This window comes from Poecilia mexicana, unplaced genomic scaffold (genome assembly GCF_051168715.1).
Source record: "Poecilia mexicana isolate PSO_F unplaced genomic scaffold, ASM5116871v1 scaffold_6, whole genome shotgun sequence".
NCBI classification, from domain to species: Eukaryota; Metazoa; Chordata; class Actinopteri; order Cyprinodontiformes; family Poeciliidae; genus Poecilia; species Poecilia mexicana.
Window position 1 is genome coordinate 26,127,623 of NW_028263375.1, and position 22,452 is coordinate 26,150,074.

At 40.8% G+C, this 22,452-nt stretch overlaps 1 protein-coding gene across 2 annotated transcripts in view; it reads left to right on the forward strand.

The window, feature by feature from the left end:
• wnt7bb (wingless-type MMTV integration site family, member 7Bb) overlaps positions 1–8,138 on the forward strand; it is a 45,820-nt gene extending 37,682 nt beyond the window's left edge. For both annotated transcript variants that reach the window (XM_014985982.2, XM_014985976.2), the window contains exons 3-4: positions 410–681; positions 5,877–8,138. In XM_014985982.2, coding sequence (XP_014841468.1) covers positions 410–681; positions 5,877–6,356 — 752 coding nt within the window. In that variant the 3' untranslated portion in view covers positions 6,357–8,138. The remainder of the gene's footprint in view (positions 1–409; positions 682–5,876) is intronic.
• Positions 8,139–22,452: the final 14,314 nt, after the last annotated feature.

A 22,452-nucleotide genomic window follows, 5' to 3' on the forward strand; every position in this document is an offset into this window, starting at 1 on the left:
CAGCCCCCGGGCCGTGTGCAGAGTGGGCAGCAGAACAAGGTGCTCCTGCGGAGGAATTCAGCACTTTGGACAGCACCGAAAAAAATCTCTCCCCACTCTGGAATTCTGACGCTGCGCTCTCTCTGGGCCGGGCCCGAGGACGCTGCGGTCAGGAATGCAACCGTATTCGTACCGAGGTGCAGGAGGGAAGCTGGCGACCCATTAGGACGATGCCCCGAATTTAGAATCTGTTCTACTCAGAATTACCTACAAGAAAAGGCGTTACGACTAATTATATGTACACTTTTTTTCCCTCACTTTTCGTTGATCTCCAGAATGTTTGCTTTAAAAAAAAAAAAAAAAAAAAGACTCCTTTCTTATTTTTAACCTTTTTTTTTTTTCTAAAAACAATCTACTGTCTTTCCCTCAGGCAGTCGGGAAGCAGCTTTCACCTATGCCATCACGGCAGCGGGGGTGGCCCACGCCATCACGGCCGCCTGCAGCCAGGGCAACCTGAGCCAGTGTGGCTGCGACCGGGAGAAGCAGGGCTACTACAACCAGGAGGAAGGCTGGAAGTGGGGCGGCTGCTCGGCCGACATCAAGTACGGCATCGAGTTCTCGCGGCGCTTCGTGGACGCCCGGGAGATCAAGAAGACGCCCCGCCGCCTGATGAACTTGCACAACAACGAGGCAGGCAGAAAGGTAACGGGACCGCTTTCCGAGAACCTCAAGACGCTCGAAAAGAAAAATGCTTTCCTTTTTTTTTTTTTTTTTAAACCAGAGTCAACAATTCATATTTTCTTGCACTCGCTTTTGGGTTTGATAATTAGCAAAAAAAGAAAATGTAGAAATGCTTCTAAAAGCATTGGGACATCTCCTCTGGTCTTATTTGACAGCTTTTATTTTGACAAGGACACTCCTCAAGAACAATGCAGCTTAAAAAAATTAATAAATAGAAAAGGGCAGAAACTTCAATCACAAGATCTTTAAATAAGAAAATAAGCTTTTCAGTCTGTACAGCAAAACCGAAATGTTCGGGTGAAAAAGTGAGGCAAGAACCGTGATGTGGAAGTATATTGTAGTAACGTAGATCTGGACTTTGACTGGGCCATTTAAACACATGAATATGTTCCGGTTTAAACGATTTCATTGCAATTTTCAAACGTTTTGATAATGAAGTAAATTGTGGGGAGATTAGTGAAATTCACAATCCCAACGATACGGAAAGCTTTAAGGGATTTTAAACATTAATCAGAACGCTTATCCAAAAAAATTCATCGCAATAAATGAGAAACGACGCGATAAATCCCCGGCCCTGCTACAAGTAAATTGAAGTTTGTAGTTGTACCATGACCAAATGTGAATATTGAAGGGGAGTGAATATTTTATTTTACGCATCATTATCAGGCGATTGCTTGTTCTGATTCTGAAAATTGTAAACAAAAGAAAAAAAAAAATGAAGTGAGCGATCTGACCGACTGCTTGGTTTCTGCCCCGTCCGAGGAGAGCTGCGGCCCCGCCCGGCGGCTGACAGACGGAGGATTGGCTTTCCTTATTTCCATTTCTGCTCACGGAATTATGAAGTGTGAAAGTCAGGAAGTGGATATTATTGCAGTTGTCTGCACAAAACCAAAACATGTCACTCCCATCTGACTGCGTCTATTCAGGGTGTGAAAGCAGGCTGACAATGGCGGTGTTAGCGGAGCAGACTGATCCGGGTCAGCGCCGGCGGGTGCCAGGCTGCTGGCATGCTGGGCTGACAGGGCTGGCGCTGTTTCTGGTCTCGCCCCGGCTCCCTCAGAAACGCAGCCCGGAGGCTCTGGGTTCCAGTGTTTCACAGCAGTTTCTCACATTTTTGGTGGAAATAACTCGAATGGACGATTTTTAGAACTGGACCCCAGCAGCACGCTTAAGTTTAGACGCTGGTTTTATTCTCCCAACATCTCACAGATTGCCTGTCAATGCTGTTATCACTGTCTTCACTGCTAGGGATGGGGAGCGTTGATGTTGGGGAATAATCAAATTTTAAGTGAGACGGAGTAAAATGTTCTTTCCCGTCTCGATCTGAGGCGTTCCTAATGCTGAAAAACACCAACAATGTCTGTCATTTTGTGTTTTTATTAAAAAAAAAAAAAAAATCAAAGCAGTTTAAATCACTCTCCTTCAGCGCAGACGTAACCTGTTCAGTATTTTGGATTAAGAACTAATGTGGTCTACGCTGCAGCTTTGCTCTGATGAAATCATCTAGACTACAGCCTATCATCTCTAGTTCAGGTTAGGCTATTTGAAAGTCTAAAAAGCTGTAAAACAGCATGTTGGTGTTAGCATTGTGCTAATAAAAAAGCTACGTAGTGTCATAATGGTTAATAATTAGGCAGTATTAGTTGGGCTACCTGCTGTGGTAGTTAGTCTGCAGCCAGTAGTAAGAGCGATAGGCGACTTTGTTTTTGTCGAGTGGAAGGAAGAAGACGTGTACGTTTGACTGACGCCGAGGAAGAGTGTGATATTCTGCTCCCAGAAATCCAGAGAAAACTTCCACTCACTTTTTCTGGAATCTTATTTAAAGCATCATTATGTAACTTTTATTTTTTTTTAAATTTAAAAATCGTTTTCACCATGTCGTTAATATGAAATTGGTAATCTGTGAAAAAGAATTGAGCTCCTCCACTTCCTCCCTGTGCTGCTATTCCTGTCTGCAGACGTGCTCTCTGATTGGTCAAAAAACAACCAATCAGAGCAGGAGGAGTGTCTTAGCGCTGTCAGTCAACCCCGTGTATTCGCTGCTCAGTGTGGATTAATGGCAGAGAATCAAGTTAATGTTCGAGGAAAACCGTTTGTCTGCCGTAATCGGCGTTCATGCTAACTAGCCTTAGCATTCACGACAGGCTCTGGTGTGAACCGGCTGCAGCGCAGCAGAGAGCAAGAGGGAGGACATGAGCTGTGTACACGACTGTGATTGGCAGCGCTAAGACCCTCCTCCTGGCTCTGATTGGTTGTTTCTGATGGAGCTGCATATTTTTTTCAGAGGAAAGTAGATCCTCTGCCTCATAGGGAGAAGGCAGAGGAGCTCGATTTTTAAAAAAATGTTTTCATTGGTCTTAAATGATACAGTCACGGCATAATTATCATTTTAACAAATATGTAAAATAAAACATTAAGAAAAATTACACGCCCCAACTCTTAACCTGTATGAACAGCATGAAGGGAAACTTTGCTAAACATCAATAATGGAAACTGAGCGATGTCTTTTATCTTCCTACATCAACGTAGCTTATATAATATAATTTGCTCATCTTTCACAGAAAACGTCACGGTTATGCCAAGTAAATCTGCAATATGTGAGCTTATTCTACCTTTTAATCATCATTTAATTGTAATCATAGTGCGGTCGCCGCTCCAGAAGCCTAAACTGTGTAGTTTGTGGTTTCACAATGTGTTTTATTCCTCAATACTGTGGTTAACTGCACTTGCAAAGCAAAAAATAATATTACAAAACAATTATGAATCTTTTCACTTTTGCATTAAATGCCACAACAGTTTGGCCAAAAACCCCTCCTGTTGTATATTTATTGCCAATAATAAAAATAAACCCTGGTTCTGATGAGAGAAAACTCAACACAGGAAGAGTGATGAGATTTTATTTTTTTTTTTTTCCAAACACTAATATGGACCATCATTAAAACAGAAGACTATAATTACATGATTATATTCAGTGATCAAACCAAATGTAAAAGAACACCCAGTGAAACACCACACTGCTCAAATGGTGCAGAATTGGGAGGGCTGCAGGGTGTTTGACAAGCAATCTGGAGACGGGACTCTCGGCCGTGCTGGACTAATCAGGAACAGATCGGAGGCTTTGATCGACGTTCTTTAAGTAAATGTTTCCATGCATCTGTCAGGCTCCCTATGCCAGGCATTCCTTGTGGGTTCTGCGCTGCGCATTTTTGGAAATCCTCGCTCTGAATCAACATCCGCGGCAAATTTGACAGCTGACCCTGGCTTTTATGTTGCTCGGGGAACTCATGTTTTTTCAATCAAACGTCTTTAAACTGGGAAACTGTGACCGCACTGGTGCACAGACAAGACTGACAAAGATACTGAACGTCACTCGCAAACGTTCGTAGAAGTGTTGGACAGAAGGGATGACTTGTGCCTCTGGAAAGGCTGGGCGCCAGGAAAAAGCTGCACAACCAACCAACCAACCAGCGTCTTCGACAAAAAAAAAAAAAAAAGTCAAACGCTTGGTTCAGTGCAAGTTGAGGGCTCCTAATTGGGTTAAAGGCCTCATGTCAGACTATTATAGATGTGTTAATAGGAGCCATTTGAACTCCACTCCCTTGTTTCTGGCTCCCATTGCCTTTTAAGAATGATTCAGCTCAACCTCAACAAAGTGCAATTTTTTATTGCGAGTGTTTTTAAGTTTTGAAGTGTCAGAATACAATAGTCACCATATCCCGAGAGAGTAGGTTTTCTTCTTCTTCTTTGCTGCCATATGTGGTCGATGACCACAAAGAAACAGAAACCAGGCCTTAGGAGGGAAGAATCCAAACCTGGAAAAAAAAATTATAATAATTCTTTGGTAATAGAGTTGCTTTGCTAATTTATTAACATGTATATTATCATTACGGATTCCACTTCAATCCGCAAACCTATAATTGAGCCGGTCTTTGTTTGGATTTGCATGTGCAACACGTTTCCTGAAACAATCTTGATTTAACCCTTTCAGGATGACTGACGGCTTATTTTCCACCCTTGACTGATGTGGTTTAGGGAAGATAGAGAAAATTACAGGATGGTACATTACTCGTACGTACAATTTACCTTTCTTTCAGGACAGGCCGTGACACGCAGGGGAGAGAATTAAGATATGTTTGGATTTGTTCGCCCAGGTCGGCAGTCATCTAGACTGACAGCGTCTGACGAAGTGCCTGTGGCTGCAAGTAATCAGCGCTATCATCTCTTACTGGAAATATCAGCAAAGACACGAAGTGCTTCTTCTTCTTTTTCTTGTTGGTTCAGAATTGGCCTTAAGCAGTTTGATAGTCGGTAACCAAAAGCGTGCCATTGATTAGTTACTTTGTTGGTTAACCACTTGATTAACTGGTGAGTTAAATGCTTAATTATTTGTTTAATTGGTTGTTGATTGGATAGTTATTTTATTGATTGGGTGTTTAATTCTATAAGTAGCTGGTTTATTGGTTGGTTGTATAATTAGATATTTATTAGTTGGCTACTTGGATGACTGGTTGGTTAATTGCCTGATTTGTTAGTTTATTAAAATGGCTCTCCAGTATTCGGTGCTTAGATAAAATTCATGAAAACTTAGGCTAACTCTAAAGATGCTTAATATGCATTAATGCACCAAGTGAAAACCATCTTGGTCTGCAGGTTCCCTTATATTTGGTACAGCCAATAATCAAGGAAAACGAATGGCACGCCTAGATTGGCTGCTTGACAAACGGCAGCCAATAGCTTGTCAAATAGCAATACACCAAGGTGTTTCAGCTTCCCTTAGAAAATCATCCACAGATAGGCATATCTACATTTATATTTTGGAGTTGCATTGAAAAAAATTGCAAGCAGGTGAATCTGTGAATACTGAACCAGGAATAGCAAGTGCTTGTTGTTGAACGACTCAGTTCGTTTGTGTTTGGTTGGATTATTGCTTGATTAGTTTCTTTAATAGGCTGGTTGGTTGATTATTTGGTTGACTGTTTAGCCTCCAGCTGACATTCGTTGTGACTCGGCACTTAGAGACTGACTTAAATTGAATTTCACCATATTTAGTTCTGGATAAATGCCCTCATCCGTACACAACACAGTTGTGCCGCTGGGTGACGTGTGTTTGTCTGCTCCAGTTACAGCTGTTCTCATCTTCCCTCACCACTCTGCAGGTTTTGGAAGAAAGGATGAAGCTGGAGTGCAAGTGCCACGGCGTTTCCGGCTCCTGCACCACCAAGACCTGCTGGACGACGCTCCCGAAGTTCCGCGAGATCGGCTACATCCTCAAGGAGAAGTACAACGATGCCGTGCACGTGGAGGTGGTGCGGGCCAGCCGCTTGCGCCAGCCCACCCACCTCAAAGTGAAGCAGACTCAGGGCTACCGCAAGCCCATGGAGACGGACCTCGTTTACATCGAGAGGTCGCCCAACTACTGCGAGGAGGACGCGGCCACGGGGAGCGTGGGCACCCAGGGACGCCTGTGCAACCGCACGTCGCCGCACACGGACGGCTGCGACCTCATGTGCTGCGGCCGTGGCTACAACACGCACCAGTACACCAAAGTGTGGCAGTGCAACTGTAAGTTCCAATGGTGCTGCTTCGTCAAATGCAACACGTGCAGCGAGAGGACGGAGGTTTTTACCTGCAAGTAAAAAGGCCGCAAGGGAATGTCGTCATCGGCAGGCGAAACGCCAAGGACTAGTTGAACAAAGACCCGACAGAGCGAGATGTCCGCACGTCTTCAAGCAGTGAGAGATTGTATAGCTAAGCGAACGGGATTTAACACTATCAGCTCTTCGTGGCGTCGTTTTGCACAGCAGAATCTTATCTAATTGCTTTTCAGAAAGTAATTGCTAAGTATCAGTAGATCATAGCCCAGAACTTTGCTGTCAGATAGGGATTGTGCTCTTGTACTGATGTATCCACAGTGAAGTTGGGACCATCCGTAAGGAAGAAGAAGGCCGTCAGAGGGGACTGCGCGTTGCAGCCGGGTGGGGTTCGGGTGGGAGGGGGGGGAATGCACGTGTCGGTTTTTGGGAGGAACTCAGAGACGGATGGGAATGACAAAAGATGGCCACAGCTGATTTGAGGTGACTGATGGGGAAGATCTGTCAAATCTATGATTTAAAGAAAAAACAAAACAAAAAAAACAACAAAAAAACAACTTTTATAGATCTTGTTGTATCTCCGCTAAACGGGAGCTTAACTGAATCTCGACCCGCACCCGCCCAGGTTGTCTGGGGCCGGTGTCAGAGGCCGAGAAATGAAGAACATTTTGTAAAAGCGCGGTGCAATGTGTTGCACCAAAGTTTCGAGTGGGGAACTCTGTCAAACCCTTTGCTGCCAACTGGAATACGGTGGAGAATGTTAGTTTTCCAGTTACACTGGAACTGTCTGTTCTGAACACTGAAAATAAATTGTCTATTTATGTTATAGTATCTTAAAACAAAAGCACTAACGGGTAGAGATGTCTTTTTTTTGTACTAAATGTAATAAGAAATACATATTTAGAAACTATTAGGAGATGACCACGTCGTTTCTAAAACATTACCTTTTAGAAAAGGAAAGGGGAGAAGAGAAAAAGCTTTCATTGCTACTGTTGTGTTGACAGCAAAATACATAATTCCCGACTTCGTAGTTTGAAGTTTCCTTTTCTTTCATTTCTACGCTGATGTCTGAAAATTTACGTTTTCATTCGGGGGGGAAGGACAGAACAGAATCGCCAGTAGAACATGGTAAATAAATAAAATTGCACAATCGTGCAAGGTTTTATATTTTAAACATGATGGGTGTGGAATTACAACAACAGAAAGTGTCAAATAATTTGTTTCAGTCCTGCAGTGATGAAGTGAAACCCAAATGCTTTGAGTGGCACATTTCAAGCGTCCATTTTTGCAAATATTAAAGATTATGTGAGAATATCTGAGTGTTACACAGAACCAATGTGTAAAATATCTTTAATGCAGAAATATTAGACAACAATAAGAAAATGTGACAGTGGCTTGACATCCTCCACTGGGAAGAAAACGCATCACTGCTGAGGAAGCTGGCAGGTCAGCGTGCTGGAAGGTTGAGTGGTAGGAAAAAGTGCGGCAACAAAAAGAGCACAGGCATTTGGGAGGACCGCAACCTTAAAAAGATTGTAAAAACAACGCCGGTTCAAGAGTTTGGGTGCAGAAATGACATGCTGAGTCATATGTACTTGATGACCAATGGCTGTAACTTTGGCTAAGGGAAAAAAAATAAAAATGACTGGACTGTTGCTCAGATGGTCAAATGTCCTTTAGATGGAAATAGATTTTAATAATCTGGATCAGAGCCTCCATGGCAACAGCAATTCAAGCCAGAGTGGATACGGAGAAACGCAAACTACAAGAAACAGGAATAGATTTTAAGTGGGACGACGTTCCTGAATAACACACACAAAAAAAGAATCAATTTTATCAGTTTTATATCCTGCTTTTCTGGATTTGGTGTTTTTACAACCTCCACAGTCAGATGATTTTATTAACCCAGATAATTGTATTAATTTCAGGAAACTTCATTTATTGTTTTTATCGTAGCGTTCTTGGTTTCACCGGGACCCCAGAACAAACCAGTGCAGAACACACACTTCAGATGTTGGATCTACTCAAATTATGGAGTGTCAACAATTTACTCCAACTGAATTTAAATTATTTTATGACTAAAGATTTGTACTTTTTTATTTACATATTGGAGTTTTTGACACTGATTTAACCTGATGTTAAAGGTTGTTTTAATATTTTGAGTTATGTTCATACATTTTTGAGGTGTAGCTCAGATAAATGAATTCAAATTTAAATGTATATTATATATATATATATATATATATATATACACTTTATGAATGACTTACTGATTCACCACATCAATCATATTCCCATTTCTTTTCAAATTGCTTTTCAAGCAGCACACTAAAAAGAAACCATGTTTATTGAAAGAAGGGATTATTTTATTTTTCTACATGTATAAAAAAAAGATGTTCCTTTGATTTAATGATGAAGTGCTTTATGAAACATACACAGGATTATCCTGCAACCCAGTGGAGTCAGAAGTCCACATTCTTCATTTATTGCTTTTGCATGTCCGTACAAGACATTTTGTCTTCGGTGTTTAGTTGCCAGTTTCGACTGTTCCAACAAGCTTCCCAAAGCTATTATTTGCATAAATTTTTCCCTCTTTGAAGGAAAACACACACACAGACAGACACACACACACAGCTGGCAGACAGTTTGGGGAAGCATAAATCATTAAAAATTAAACCTAAATAAATCAAGCGTTCAGCTGACAGCATCGTTATTTTGTACACAGCATATGTTGGTAATATGCTGCGGTCGTACGTCCTGATTGTGGTCCGCGTGGAAGAAGTAGTCATTTTTTTTCTCTCCCTCTCTCTCTGCTCACGTGTAGAAAGGTCTTCATCTCTATGAAATGTGATCAGAATCACAATAACGATGAACAATAAGCACAGATAATGGGAACCAACTGTCAACGACGAGCACGAAGCACTGATGGAAACAGAATCTGGGTAAATTCCTCCGATTGTTACAATTTTTTTTCTATGCGAAACTGATATTGAACAAAAAATTTCAAACAAAAAAAAAGATGTCTTACTTTTTTTCCCTCAATGTCTCGGAGTTAGAAATAAAACTTATTCCCCTATTTGCCAGAATAATAATCAAACAATTTATTCCCATCTTCAAATTCAGATGTTTAGACAGATTTGATTAGTTAATGCAAATATCTTTATGGTGTACGACTTGGTTTCCGCCATCTCCTCGCAGTAGCTACAGAAAAACTGGAATGACTGAGTCGGGTTTCTACGCCTCTTTTCAGCTCCGTCCCAAAATGTTCCTTTTGACTAAGATTGTAGATTTTCAACAGCCTCTTGAACAACACTGACTTCACTGTCCTTTCACAGCCTTGTGAATAATTTTTGGTGGGATAGTAGTTGGGTAAAAAAATCTTGCTTTTGTTAGATCCATTTGTGCCTGAGCTTTAACTTCCTGGACAAATGAGTTCAATAATTTCCTCATAAAGTTATTTTCCCACGAAGTGCATCGGTTCCCTCCTGAAGTTTAACACACAACGTGATGCGGCCCCACCTGAACGTCTCAATGCAACGGCGTTCCCAGGCTTTTCCCCCCTCGATTCTAAACAATGGACATCATGAGACCAAGCACCTTTTTTTTTTTTTACTTTCATCAGAGTGAAGAGTGGATTATTCTGCCTTTTCCTACGTCGCTTTTGAAGCAATGGCTTCTTCCAGTCTGAGCAGCCTTTCATCCCATCTCCTCCCTAAACAGAATGATGGCTGGGTTTTTTTTATATACATCACACAATTCACACAAGTAAGCAGGTGTGCCTTAAAATGTACTGACAAGTTCTTAGTTTAACTCAGATGTTCTTAATTCAGTTATTTTGGTGATTATAACTGATCTAATGTGAAAAAGTAATATGTTTTTTTTTGTTTTTTTTAGCAAATCATTTCAAAATGGAGGTATCCAACATGACTGGTCAAAGCCTCAAAATCTTTTCCACGAAAGTCTTTATCAAAACATGACATCCTTCAATTTTAACCCCGAAAATCCTAAACATAGCGGCAACGATTAAGCCAAACGTGCAGTACCCAAATTCCGCCACACGTAGCGCTGTCTGAAAAGTTCCAACGGTTTAGGAAAGGAGAGACGTTGCGCTTTCCAGCCAATGTCGGGTTATTACGGTAATTTCGCCCCTGCCGTAGCAGGGAGTGAAATTAATCTCAGGGTCACTTTTTTAACAGATGGTGAATTACGACAATAACTTGGTAGATGTTGAAAGTTCCAGCTGTTATGAATAAATGGGCAAATATATATTTACTCACAAAACATTTAAAGAACTGCGTACAATTGAAATAAGCAAAAAAAAAAAAAAATCCAGACGGAGATTTTAAATTTAGGACATAAAAGGTTAAGAATAAAGACAAACTAAATAATAAAATAATAATAATAGAGAATTTTTCATTCTGGCTCAGCACTAGAGTCCCGTGTTTACGCCTGGCCGGAACTCCTCTGGTGACTCAGAATAAGAAGAGGACCTTTATGCAAATGATCCGATGTGAATGGGAAGTGGCTCAGTGTGGCCCTTATTTAAGGGGCACACAGAGAGAAGTGCAAGACCTTTTGTGGGGGTGTTTCGGAGACGGATGGGACGGCTCGCTGAAAGGAGGTGCAAGCGTAGCCGGAAACTGCGAGTGAAAAGAGCGGTTATTTAAGAGAGGAGCTAATTGAGGGCGGTTTTTTCAGAGAAAGAGTGGGTACACTGTGTAAGTAGGAGCAGCTGTTGAGGCAACTTGGTTACTGGTCGAGAGAGTAGTTCAAAGAAATTTATGGGCGCCGTTAAAGTTATTTACCGTGTTAGGGCCACTCTCCTGGGCAGCCAAAGGAGTTAGAGTTTGAAATTTCCTTTAATTAGATCCTTTTGAAATCAAACAAAACTTTATTGGTCACTTACATGGCACCTAATTTCCCATTCCAAGTTTCTGTTGTGTCTTTAAACTCTATGATTCTGTGAGAGCCGCTGCGCCGTCCATTCGTCCCCCCATGTGCGTGTGAAAAGCATTGTGGGTGGGCAGCAGAGCAGAAGTAAGATGTGTTTTGTTAGTCGTCTGAAGCCCAGGGGACCGGAACCCCGTAAGCTCCCCTGCATTGTACCCGTGGTTGAGAACAACTAAATCGGTTTGTTTCACATTTTGTGATTAAAAAATATTTTAGACTAGTAAAAGCCAGCGTCTGTCGCACACATTGATTTTATCTGCAATATCATTCACCTTCGGGATTTTAACTTTCTCAATTCGAGACTTGGGTCCAAATTTATTTATATAATTTTGCGGTTGAGTGACAATGTCTTGGGGAGGAGTTTGTGTTCACCGTCTTTACATTAAAACAGCATTACTGGGGGTTGTAGTTCATATTTCCTATGACTTGTCCACGTGTTATCACTAGTGCTGTCAAGTGACTAAAACAATTCAAAGCGATTAATCGCATTCTAGCGCGACAATTAATCACAATGCTTAACTTTTAAGTTTTCACATTTTCATAAAATGTTCAAGAAAGCGTTTTGCTGTCTCAAGACAAACATCTCAGTTTTTCCAGATTCTCAAATTCAGAAAGGGGTTTAAAAAAAAAGTCATTTGTTTCTAACATAATTTAGAAATCTTGATATATTTACCTTAGTTCTGTCCCCAATGTGTTTTTTTTTTAAAGTGAAATTTGAAGCTGAGAACAGCTGTCTGTCTCTCCTCGCTCATCTTTTCACTGCCGTTTGCGACTGCATTTTCTCAGTTGACCGCAGTACAAGACCGGACCGCTGTGAACCAAGAAGCCCTCAAAATAGGTAAACTTTTTAGATTAATCCCAGAAGTTAAACAACACAAAAAAATCAGATTGTTTACAGCTGTAGTTATCACATACTTTTTGTTCCTTCATGGCATTTCATTAGGATGAGCTCACGCTGTATGAACTTACTTTCAGCCAGCTGATTGGCAGTGTGCAGCAATTACTACTCTGTCAGCCCATGCATTATTCAGCTTGAGAATCCTTCGCTTCTTATGACATAATTTTTTTCTGGTATGTCATTAAACTGAAGTAACGGTGTGAACAAACGTTTTGGAGGCTTGAAGCCGTGGTCTTTTGAAACTTTGTTTTATCCCCGACACTGGAATCTGGTTAGTCCTAAAATAACTGGCTAGTTTTAACCCTTTTGGTCCTGTTTTTTATTCCACTGTGTAAAAAAAAAATAAAAATCTGTAAACATTTACGGAGGTACCGCTGTGTTCATGGCATCTGTAATTACCCTCATTTGACTTTTTTTTTTTTTTTTTTTTTTTTTGCACATTTAAAGATAAAGACAAACTAAATAAAAACAATAAGATTCCAACACGAGCTAAAATCTGAGATGATACAAATAAATGTCAGCCCCGGCAAATGCCGACGAACGCACAATGCAGCGCGACCGCAGCACAGCCTGCACCAATTAAAACGGCGTAGTCTTTTCGTGTCATGTGATCAGCCTCAGAACTGTTTCTCTGTGTTGCTATATCTTTGTTTTGACTGCTTGTCTTTGTGAAAGACCGTCATTTGGAGGTTTTCTCGTCATCTGTTTGATATTAGTGGTGAGGAACACATGGCCATTCAAAGGCAAAAAAAAAAAAAACCCTGTGTGACATCATAGACCACAAGGCAAAGTGGGGATCATGGAGACCCCAGGCTGAGGTCTGTTAACACAACCTGACTTTATTCATCCGTCTGCAACTGGATTGTTCAAACATTGCACCAGCAGCGAGGGCTTTCCGTCTCCGTGTGTTTTGTTTTGTTTTCGGCGTCGCCGTTTGAAATTGAAAAATTCCTCCTGATTTTAACGTTTGGGATAACACTGAAAGTGTATCGTCCTGTAAACAGCTGGGCGTTTGAATTTACCTATTGCATTTTACACAATCACAGCTGTGTCTTCCTTGAGTCTAACAACTGGTTGTAGTTGTGCAAGTATAAGCTGTAAATAACCTGAAACTGAGTATTTATGGTGCAGCGCACACTTGGACGTTAACAGTGCTCAGCCTGGGATGTCCACCTGTTTATGTTGGACTGGGAAAATGAGCTGTACTTGTAAAATGAGGTTAATGCTCTTGCGGTGAAGCCTGCAGGCCTCACAGCTACTGGGGAAGACGGCATCAGCAGTATGAGGCGATGGGACGGATCCAGCGTCGGGCGCTGTCGCGTTTCTGTGCCTCCGGCTCTTTTTTTGGCCTTCTGATAAACTCTCCAAGGCTCGTGTCACACGTCCGTCTAAATGGCACCTCTGTAGGTGCAAAGTGATTTTATATGCCAACGTCCAGGCCACGGCTTCACCTTGGAGGTTATTTTTCCCCTCCTTGCTTTGTTTTCACGACGCGAGGTCGGGGCTTCTGAAAGCAAACTCCACCCTAGAAGAAAAAGAAAAAGAGGAAAAACTACAAAAGTCTTCGCTTTTCTTAGCAATTTGTCTCCTCGCACTCCAATACGAAGAGGAACAACAGTTTCTGGTGGTGTGATGCAAACGGATGAGTGAAAACTCACTTTTTTGGCAACACGTTGATCAAGCCACAGTGTCTACCGGATTTTACAGTTGATTGCTCAACAATTCGCTTTTCCAATCCATGATTAACTTTGTCTTGAGTTGAATTTCACATATCGCTCAGACGCAGCGAATAATAAGCTGAAGCGAAAGCTAAGATTACGATGAATTACCTCAGTCAAAACCAAAGAACCTCAGAAAGGCTCCAAGTTCTGCACTCTAAATGATCCTTTCTGATAAAACAACATCAATATGGTGAGCAGCTGAGACCGCAGAACTTGACACTCCACAGCTGCCATTTGTAAAGTTCTGGTCTTCGGGTTTGTTAAGCTACACACAGCATCAAATGTTGTCCACACTAATAGAAGAAAAAAAAATAAAAACATTCCTTGAAGCAGTTCATAGCTTTTTGATCGCCTTCACTGCAAACCTTCAAAATAAGTTTTATCACAACACACAATGGTGGAATCACAAAAACGAGAGTTTTGCTTCATTTTTTTCTTGTAAAAATTCCCAGTCTTTTTGTTTTATTTTGATTATTATTATTTTTTTTTTTTTAAGTTTCACCAATCCTAAAAAGTGTTTTAAGCCATCTGTAAGCAGTGTAACTTGACCTGCTCCATGTTGGACATGGTCTTAACTCAGGAAGAGTTCAATATTTGGTGGAATAACTGAGGTTTTCAATGGGGCGCAAAATGAAAAGAAAAGAAAAATGTTCCCTTTGTCTTTGAATCAAAATAAATGTTTTATTAATCTGAAAGATGTTTAAAAGAATCTCTGTTCAGTGCAAAATTAAACAGTTCAGGCCTGAGTCTTGTAGATTTTCAACTAAATCTACAGTTCCTAAAAAAAAAAAATAGCCTGGTCCGATGAGTCTAGATTTAAGCTGCAGGATTGAGATGGCAGGGTCAGAAATGTGAGTAAACGACAAGAACCCATCGGTCCATCTTGTGTATCCAGGGGTCAAAAGGGTCTGGTGGTGGTGTAATGGTGTAGGTGGGATTTAATTGGTACACCGTGGCCATCCATAGTACCAATTGGGCATCGTTAGAACACCAGTCTGTCTGCGTATTGTTGCTAAACACCATGTCACAAACCTCAAATCATCTCAAGCTTGTTTCTTGATCATGACTATGAGTCCACTGTGCTCCAATTAAGACATGATATTTCAATCCAACAGAGAACCTTTAGGTTGCAATACGGGAGATTTGCATCATCAGAAACAAAGCAGTAGCTGAGTGAGTCAATATGACCCAAAGTCTGAGAGGAATGCATCTGGAACCTTGTTTCAACTCAGCAATGAACTAACACAGCTCTGGAAGCACACGCCTTCGTGTCATAATTACTTCCCCCATTCACTTCACTCCAACCAAACCCTGTAAATAGAGAGTGAAATCCAGTTGAAGTGAATCTCCCTTCCACGTCGAGCTTGTGGAAAAAAACCAGGCGAGGAGGTGAGGAAGGTTCCACAATGTGGGTCACACACACGTGGAAAAATTCTGCTGAATTTCTTTGCTTTTCCAAAACTCGGAACAGAGGGTCACCGGAACAACGCACAAACACGCAGATCGAGCTCCCAACGTTTCGAGTCTGCCCCCGAGTCTGATACACAAGGCTTCATTGTTCAAGAAAATCATCTTCATCTACATTTAATGGCTTTTCCAGCTGGGTCGAAACCCAGCAAAGTAATTTTGGCAAATGACGACCAGCAAAAGCGGCGAGTTGACAAAGTTCACTTAACGAATCGCGTTAGTCCAGCTCCCGATCTGAGAGTTGACAGCTAAAGCGTCCTCGCCACAGAGAGCAACATCAGGAGGAAAAAAAAAAAAAAGTGATTGCCTAGCTCTTGTATATTTCTATCTCCATCTGTGTCGTAAGCTGGAAGTGGGCATGTGTACATGGCTAATATGTAGGGCATTGGACACCAGCTCTGTGTGGTTTGGGAAAAGTTAGAGGCTGGTTGGGGCTTTAATCCAGCTACGCTCCTCCAAGTTTTTCCCTTTTTTTTTTTTTTTTGCTGCTCTGTGGGTCTCATTTTCCCCCTCGACAAGCTCCCCATGTACCACATTGGCCCATCTGGGCCCCGGCCTTCAAACACATCCCCTCCACTTCCTACCAACCGACTGGGCCTCGCCTCATCACCATCACGATCCTGACATCCAGATAGATGATGAGGGCACTAAGGTCACATCGACGTTACGGAGAAGTTCCTCTGGTTCATTGAGACGTTGATCACCGCTTTTAACCCTCTCTCTCCCTCTCTTTATGAGCCAATCCAGTGCATTAGAATATGGATTGAGTTGCACTGCAACTCTTTGGTAACACATGTCTTTGTTTAAGATGCTGCTCTTGCACTGACAGTCCTCCAAGCTCTTCTGCTTCTCTAGTACCCAAACAAAGCTAACACGGAGCAGATCTCATGAGAAAACGGACACGTTTTTACTAAAACCGTCGTCTGTACACCGTGTTGGTTCACCGCTAAAACAAAACGAAGCAGATATTTTAGTGCGTCGTTGACGATTTGAAATGGATATTTTATCTGTTAAATGTACAACGCACCCAGTCTCTAGTTGATTTCACTTTGGCTGAAGGAGTTGAAACAACATAGCTGAAATTTCTCAGGATGGGGAAACAGGATTTTTTAAAATAAATATCAAATTGTGCAAAAATAATTGTTTTAATTTATCAGCCACCCAGATTAGATTAGATTTCTTATAATCTTTGGTTTTTAAGAAAAACATGAAAGCCAGAAAGAATGAAGATTAAGGGTGAATTCACACCATTCTGGTTTAGTCCACTTTAATCAAACTCCAGTTCATTTGCCTTGAAAGTCTGGTTTGTTTTGGCAGGTGTGAACGTGCAATCAAACTCTGATGCGGTTCAAAAAAGCAAACTCCAAAAAGCTAGGTCTCAGTTCGGTTGAAGTGAACTCTGGTGCGGTTTGAAGGCATATGTGAATGCCAGATGGACCGGAGACCGCTCCAAAAAGCAGGAAGAGAATTAAAGCATTCTGGGTAAATGCAACCAAAACAAATCTATGTCTTATGATAGCGGGAGCAATGGTTCATGATCTTTTGCCAGAGACTAAAGGCCGCTAAAACCCGACGCCACTCCTTTTTTGTTCTCATTTCGTGAAGAAGGAAGCTGTGCTCACGTCTTCTGAGATTTTCACGTTGTTTCCTTCAGTGGTTCTTGATGCAGCGCCACCACAGGCGAGGAGGGGAACAGATTACAGAAAGGGGTTTGGTCCGTTTGACACGCTGCAGTGTGAAAGCGAACCACAGTGGCTGAAAAATGAAACAAGTGTTTCCATTTTGGTGTGAAGACACCCTAAGATCAGGACTTTTATTATTCTTATAGAGCAAACATTTCCTAATTGCACATCTCTCACAAAATCCAAACTTTTTTTTTTTACCAAGAGCCTGCTGTAGTTGTAATTGCTACAGGATATTTTCTGAATATCTATTCAAACTAGAAGCACATCAAACTAAATGCGGAGTTATATATTCTATATAAACATAGCATATGTTTAAAAGCATATTTCTTCTCGTAGATTTTAACAGCCAGACAGTCTCGCAAGTTCACATAACTTGTGAAAGAAGATCAACTCAATTGGCATCCAAGCTTTACATCTACGCATCTGTTTTTTAAATCATTTTTCCTGGGGGGTCGTCTTTGATACAACAAAGTATTTAAATTAAAGACACATCTTTAGAGTTTGGTACAAATTAATCTCTAAGCCAAGCCTGGTTGTTTGTAATTATTTAGTAATTCCGAATTGGTTCATGAAGTCTTTCTGCGAACAACATATTTTTCATCCTGCGAGACGCTAACCATGGCTGTGAAGTGCCACATGTGCCGTAAATCTCATTTAAGTGTAGAACAGTTTGTTCGCCTGCTTTGAATACTGTAAACACAACAAATCAGATTTATGTTTTCACATAAAAACCCTGCATTATTTCTGCCCTCGCTTTTTGTTGTTTCATGCTCTGAATGGTTTAGCAAAATAATAATAATAACCTATTTTCCTTTAATGTGCTTAGCTTTGATTTTTATTAGCCATCCTACAAATCGGAAAAGGAGGTTGAGAGAGCAGCTGCTCTCTTACAGGATCGCTTCAACCCGCCGTTGGATATGTTCTATCAATTAGCCGGTTTGGGCAGAAAGCAGAGGAAAAATTAATGTTTCTAATTTTGAGTGTCATTGGTTTCGACATATGGACGTGCGTTTCATCGCTCCAAAGAAAACTTCAACCCTTATATTCACTGTTTTATTGAGGTGAATGGCAAAAAAAACAAAAAAACAAGAGATCCAGAAACGCATAAATGCATCAGACCTCGCTGGGAGGGGAAGCGCCGTCATGTTCCTGGAGCAGCGGTGAAATCCATTTAAAAGCCCGACAACCTGCAGTTACACCTCTCATCACCCGGGCCATTACAGAACTCAAACTGCTCCACGTGGAGCCGGAGTGATGGAGAACGCAGACCTCCACCGTCCTGTCCTGCCCAGTGCCAACTGTCTGCTTGGACTCTTTGGACCTTCCCCCATCTGTGTGTGACGAGAAGGCAACAGCAGATGTCAGACGGTGGTTGTTGGCCCGAGCGAGCAGACACTTGTCCCGCTGCTCATAGCCGCAGAGCAATGATTGACCCTGAAGACTGCCTCAGACTGGTAGAGTCATCTCGGTCAAACTGCTGGGGCACATGGTGTGGGTTTTTGGTTTTTTTCCGGGATCGGTGGCCGCTTGTTTCAAGGTATACGGAGGTTTTTGAAAAGTTTGAAAGCTGCTAAAAGTTTCCTTCGTGCTGTTCCTCTGGTTTAGAATCCTGCCAGAGAAAATGTTGAAATAACTGAGGTTTTTCTTCTTCTTCTCCTCTTCTGGCTTTATGGACTCTAAATGACTTGATCATTCGTCTCCGTGTTTATAACTGGCTACACTGAGAAACATCCGAGCTCTTATTTCTTTAGTACAATGAATGGAGTAGAACAGAAACAGTTTGTTGTCCTGTAAAGCTGGAAATTCAGGTGCAACAGCAGCAACAGACATAAAGGTTCACACAAAAAGTCGCTAAAGTGTGAGAAGCAATATGTTAAAAAAATATAATCAATAATAATATAAGACTTTTAGAAACAGGCAAATCTGACTCAAGATCCAAGGCATGTGCGTGTGATGTGTACATTTTAAAAAAATTTACAGACCACTTACAATACATCAGTGCAGAAAAACCAATGTGTAAAGGCAGCAGAAAAATTAAAAAATTAGTTAATATATGCTTTGCAACGTAAGGTCTGGGTTGGCTAATAATGCCTATAAATAGTTGCTGGAAATTATTAATAAACTAGAAATTTAGATCATTATCTAATTACCCAGAAAATAATAGCGAAATCGTTCAATCTCAGACTCAGTTATTGCCTGTAATTACCGTCTTGATGAGCCGTAGCTTTCAAATAACAGATGAAGAACATGAGAATACACCTCGACGCCAACAGGCGAACATCGTGGCTCAGGAGACGACAGCATCCATCAGAGAGAAGAGAAAGAGAAAACAATGCCAGGACTGTGACAATCACATCTGCAGGAATACAAGTTTCTCGTGGAGAAGCTTTACTGTAACAACGCACAGCATGCCTGCGGTTCTCTCCCTGCTTCTTTCATTAATACTCCATCATCTGATGGAATCCATTCACAGCCATCTATGGCTCACTGTTTTTCTTTTTTCTATTATTTGAACATGAAAATCTGCTGTTGTTCATTAAACCGTTGCCTCAGTGATAACTCCTGGCAGGGGAAACCAGAAACACAGCTTGAAGTTCGGTTAGCAGCAGTGACCATCGTCGTCGCTATGGCAACATCCTTGTGTTTGCAGTCGGTCGTATCAATGGCTCCCGTTGTGCGCCGGGACGGTGAATGTTTTTAAAACGTACGAGGTGACTTATTAGGAAGTTTTCTAATTACAGAGGTGGGCCAAGGTGTGCAGTAAATCTAATAGATTATAGGTTGGTAGTGCAGAAAGCCGGACTATCTGCAAACTCAACACTTAGTACCTCGGAGGCCCTCGTGATTGCAGAGCTGCGTGGCCATAATGTGAAGCCATGGCATGAAATACTCACGACTCAAACCGAGGCTACATGAAAGTCAAGCTGATGAATGTGGATTCATAAAATATCCCGAGGGGGGAGGAGGAAGAGGAAGGTCCAAATGTAGCAAAAGCACTAACTTTACTTTTTCCATGTTTCATTAAAATACTGACACGTGTTATGGCCTAAACCACATTCATTTACTGCATTTACAGGGCTGAAAATTCTCCTAAATTTATGCTTTATTTTTTGCTTAAAGAATGAAAAATGTGGCGAAAATAAAAATGGAGTATTTTCAAAAAGGTGCCTCAGTAGCAATGACGACTGAAGGGTTTTGCACATGAGAGCCAAACCGAAGCCGTTTTACTTTGCTTTGTTGGTTCACTTTTGTTTTGTGAAACGTCCCCCTAAATATTAAAGGGACAGTACACGTTTTCCAGCAGATAGTGAAATTTCATAGCATAATTAAGTAACTATGTTAACTTTAGTTTTTGTAAAAATGCTACATATATGAAATATGACCTGAAAGAAATTTTACTTCATAACTTAACGCCTTGAAATTGGGTCTCTGTCTCTTTAAAAACTCTGGCTCTTTCTGAAGCTCCGCCTTCAGGAAGTTGTCACAACATGGCTCCTCTGCGTTACAGCAAAACATTGGGCTTAATGACTGCCATTTACTTTTCTGAGTTCACTTTGAAAAGGAACAATCTAACTTTATTCTAAGTCTAAAAACTAAACAATGAGACATAAATCTGTGTTTACAGTTGGAAAAACACAAATATGCAGAAGAAAATGCTATCTGTTCTGCTTTCAAAAAGAAATACTGCTAAGTTAGTGGTAGTTATTTTATTTCACATTTCTGGAGTTCTAAAGAAAAAAGTGACATAGCATTCGTCCAGTCCTGGAACAAGCAGTTCTAAAGTTAGGTTGCTTCAAATGCATTTTCTGGGAATATTTAACACTTTGCAAAAGGATTCATTCCCCTTGAGGTTGTTCCCATTTTGTCCAGTTGTAACCATTTCTAAAATGTTTCTGCTTAGATTTGACTTAACAGATCGATACAAACTAATGCAGACTTTCTTGCTACAAACTTTATTTCGGTCTAGACTTGTATTGTTATTATTATTATTATTATACATTAACATTACCTCTCAGCAACTTTTCCCCAACGGTTTTCCTGTGTTTAACTCCATCCATCTTCCTCTCAACTCTGACCACAAAATCATCACCGTCACCTTCGGGTTTCGCAGAGCGAATGGTGTGATTAAAGTTTTATTTTTTGTCTTACATGTAGTGTTTTATGAGTGCTGCAGAAAAGTTCAGTTTTGCCTCCATCTGACCTCAGCCTGTTCATGTATGTCTGCTGTGATCCCATCATTCCTTCTAGCAAACTGGAAAGGTTGCATCTGATTGACTTTCAACAATCTTGGATATGTAGCGTGTGCGACTAATAACGGTTCTTAGCTGTAATTGTAGCTTTGCTCCTTTTGTTTTCAGATGATGGTTTACACAGAGTATTGGTGTTTAAAGCTTGGAATATACAGTAGTTTTGTGTCCCGGTCTGCTCTGAAAGTCTCCAGAACTTTATCTCTGATTTGTCTGCAACCAACCTCTGGGGCCTCCTTAAAACAGGTTTTGTTACACCAATATTAATTTACAAAAAATGCCAGAGTAAAGGGGGCTGAATACATTAGCATCACAGTTTCCTAATTCCTATTTAGAAAATAATAAAAATAAAACCACCTTACAATTTTCCACTTCTTTGTGTCAATCTGTCACAAAAATGGCAATAAAATACGTTGGATGGATGTTCACGTTAACACAGAGGTCACGTTAAACGAATATTTTCCATATTTGACGGGGGGGATTTTTAAACTGTGACTGAAAAGTCTGATGGCCGTCCGACATTTTGACAGATTACGTTTACACCGGACCATTTGGTGCAGATCAACATTTTCAACGTTACGCAGAGAGAACATCGCAGAGTTCACTGAATCTGTCCATATAAGAAACATTTCTGTTAAGAGTATGATGACAAAATGTGGATCAATCTGTTCAGCTTGTTGAATATTACACAGAATAAAAATAAAATGCAACTCAGTGTCATTATTATCATTTTTTTTAATTGATGGGTAAAAATAGATTATTTCTTTTTATACCGTTTGTCGAAAAGACGTAAAACAAAAAAACATCTTGCGCAGCCTCTCAATTTCAAGATGCATGAATTGTTTTTGCAAGTCCAGCAGGTAAAACATTAAACCCATCACATTTCCTATATTCTCCTCTTTGCTAATTGATTTAAACAATAAAACATAAAGGATAAGAGTTGATATTTCAATTTTAAAAATACTGTTTAATACATTTAATTTGAATTACGCAAATTTTTTTCAACCTTCTTTCAGTTTAAACACCAAAAAAAAAAAAACCTTGTTATAAAAGAGGCTAAGAAACCTGAAAGCTGTGCCCAAACACAAACACTCCCAGTGGTTGAGAGCGGGCCGGGTAATGAGAACGGGTTCGGAGCCAGACGGGTCTAGAGGTTGGTGTATTCCTGCACAA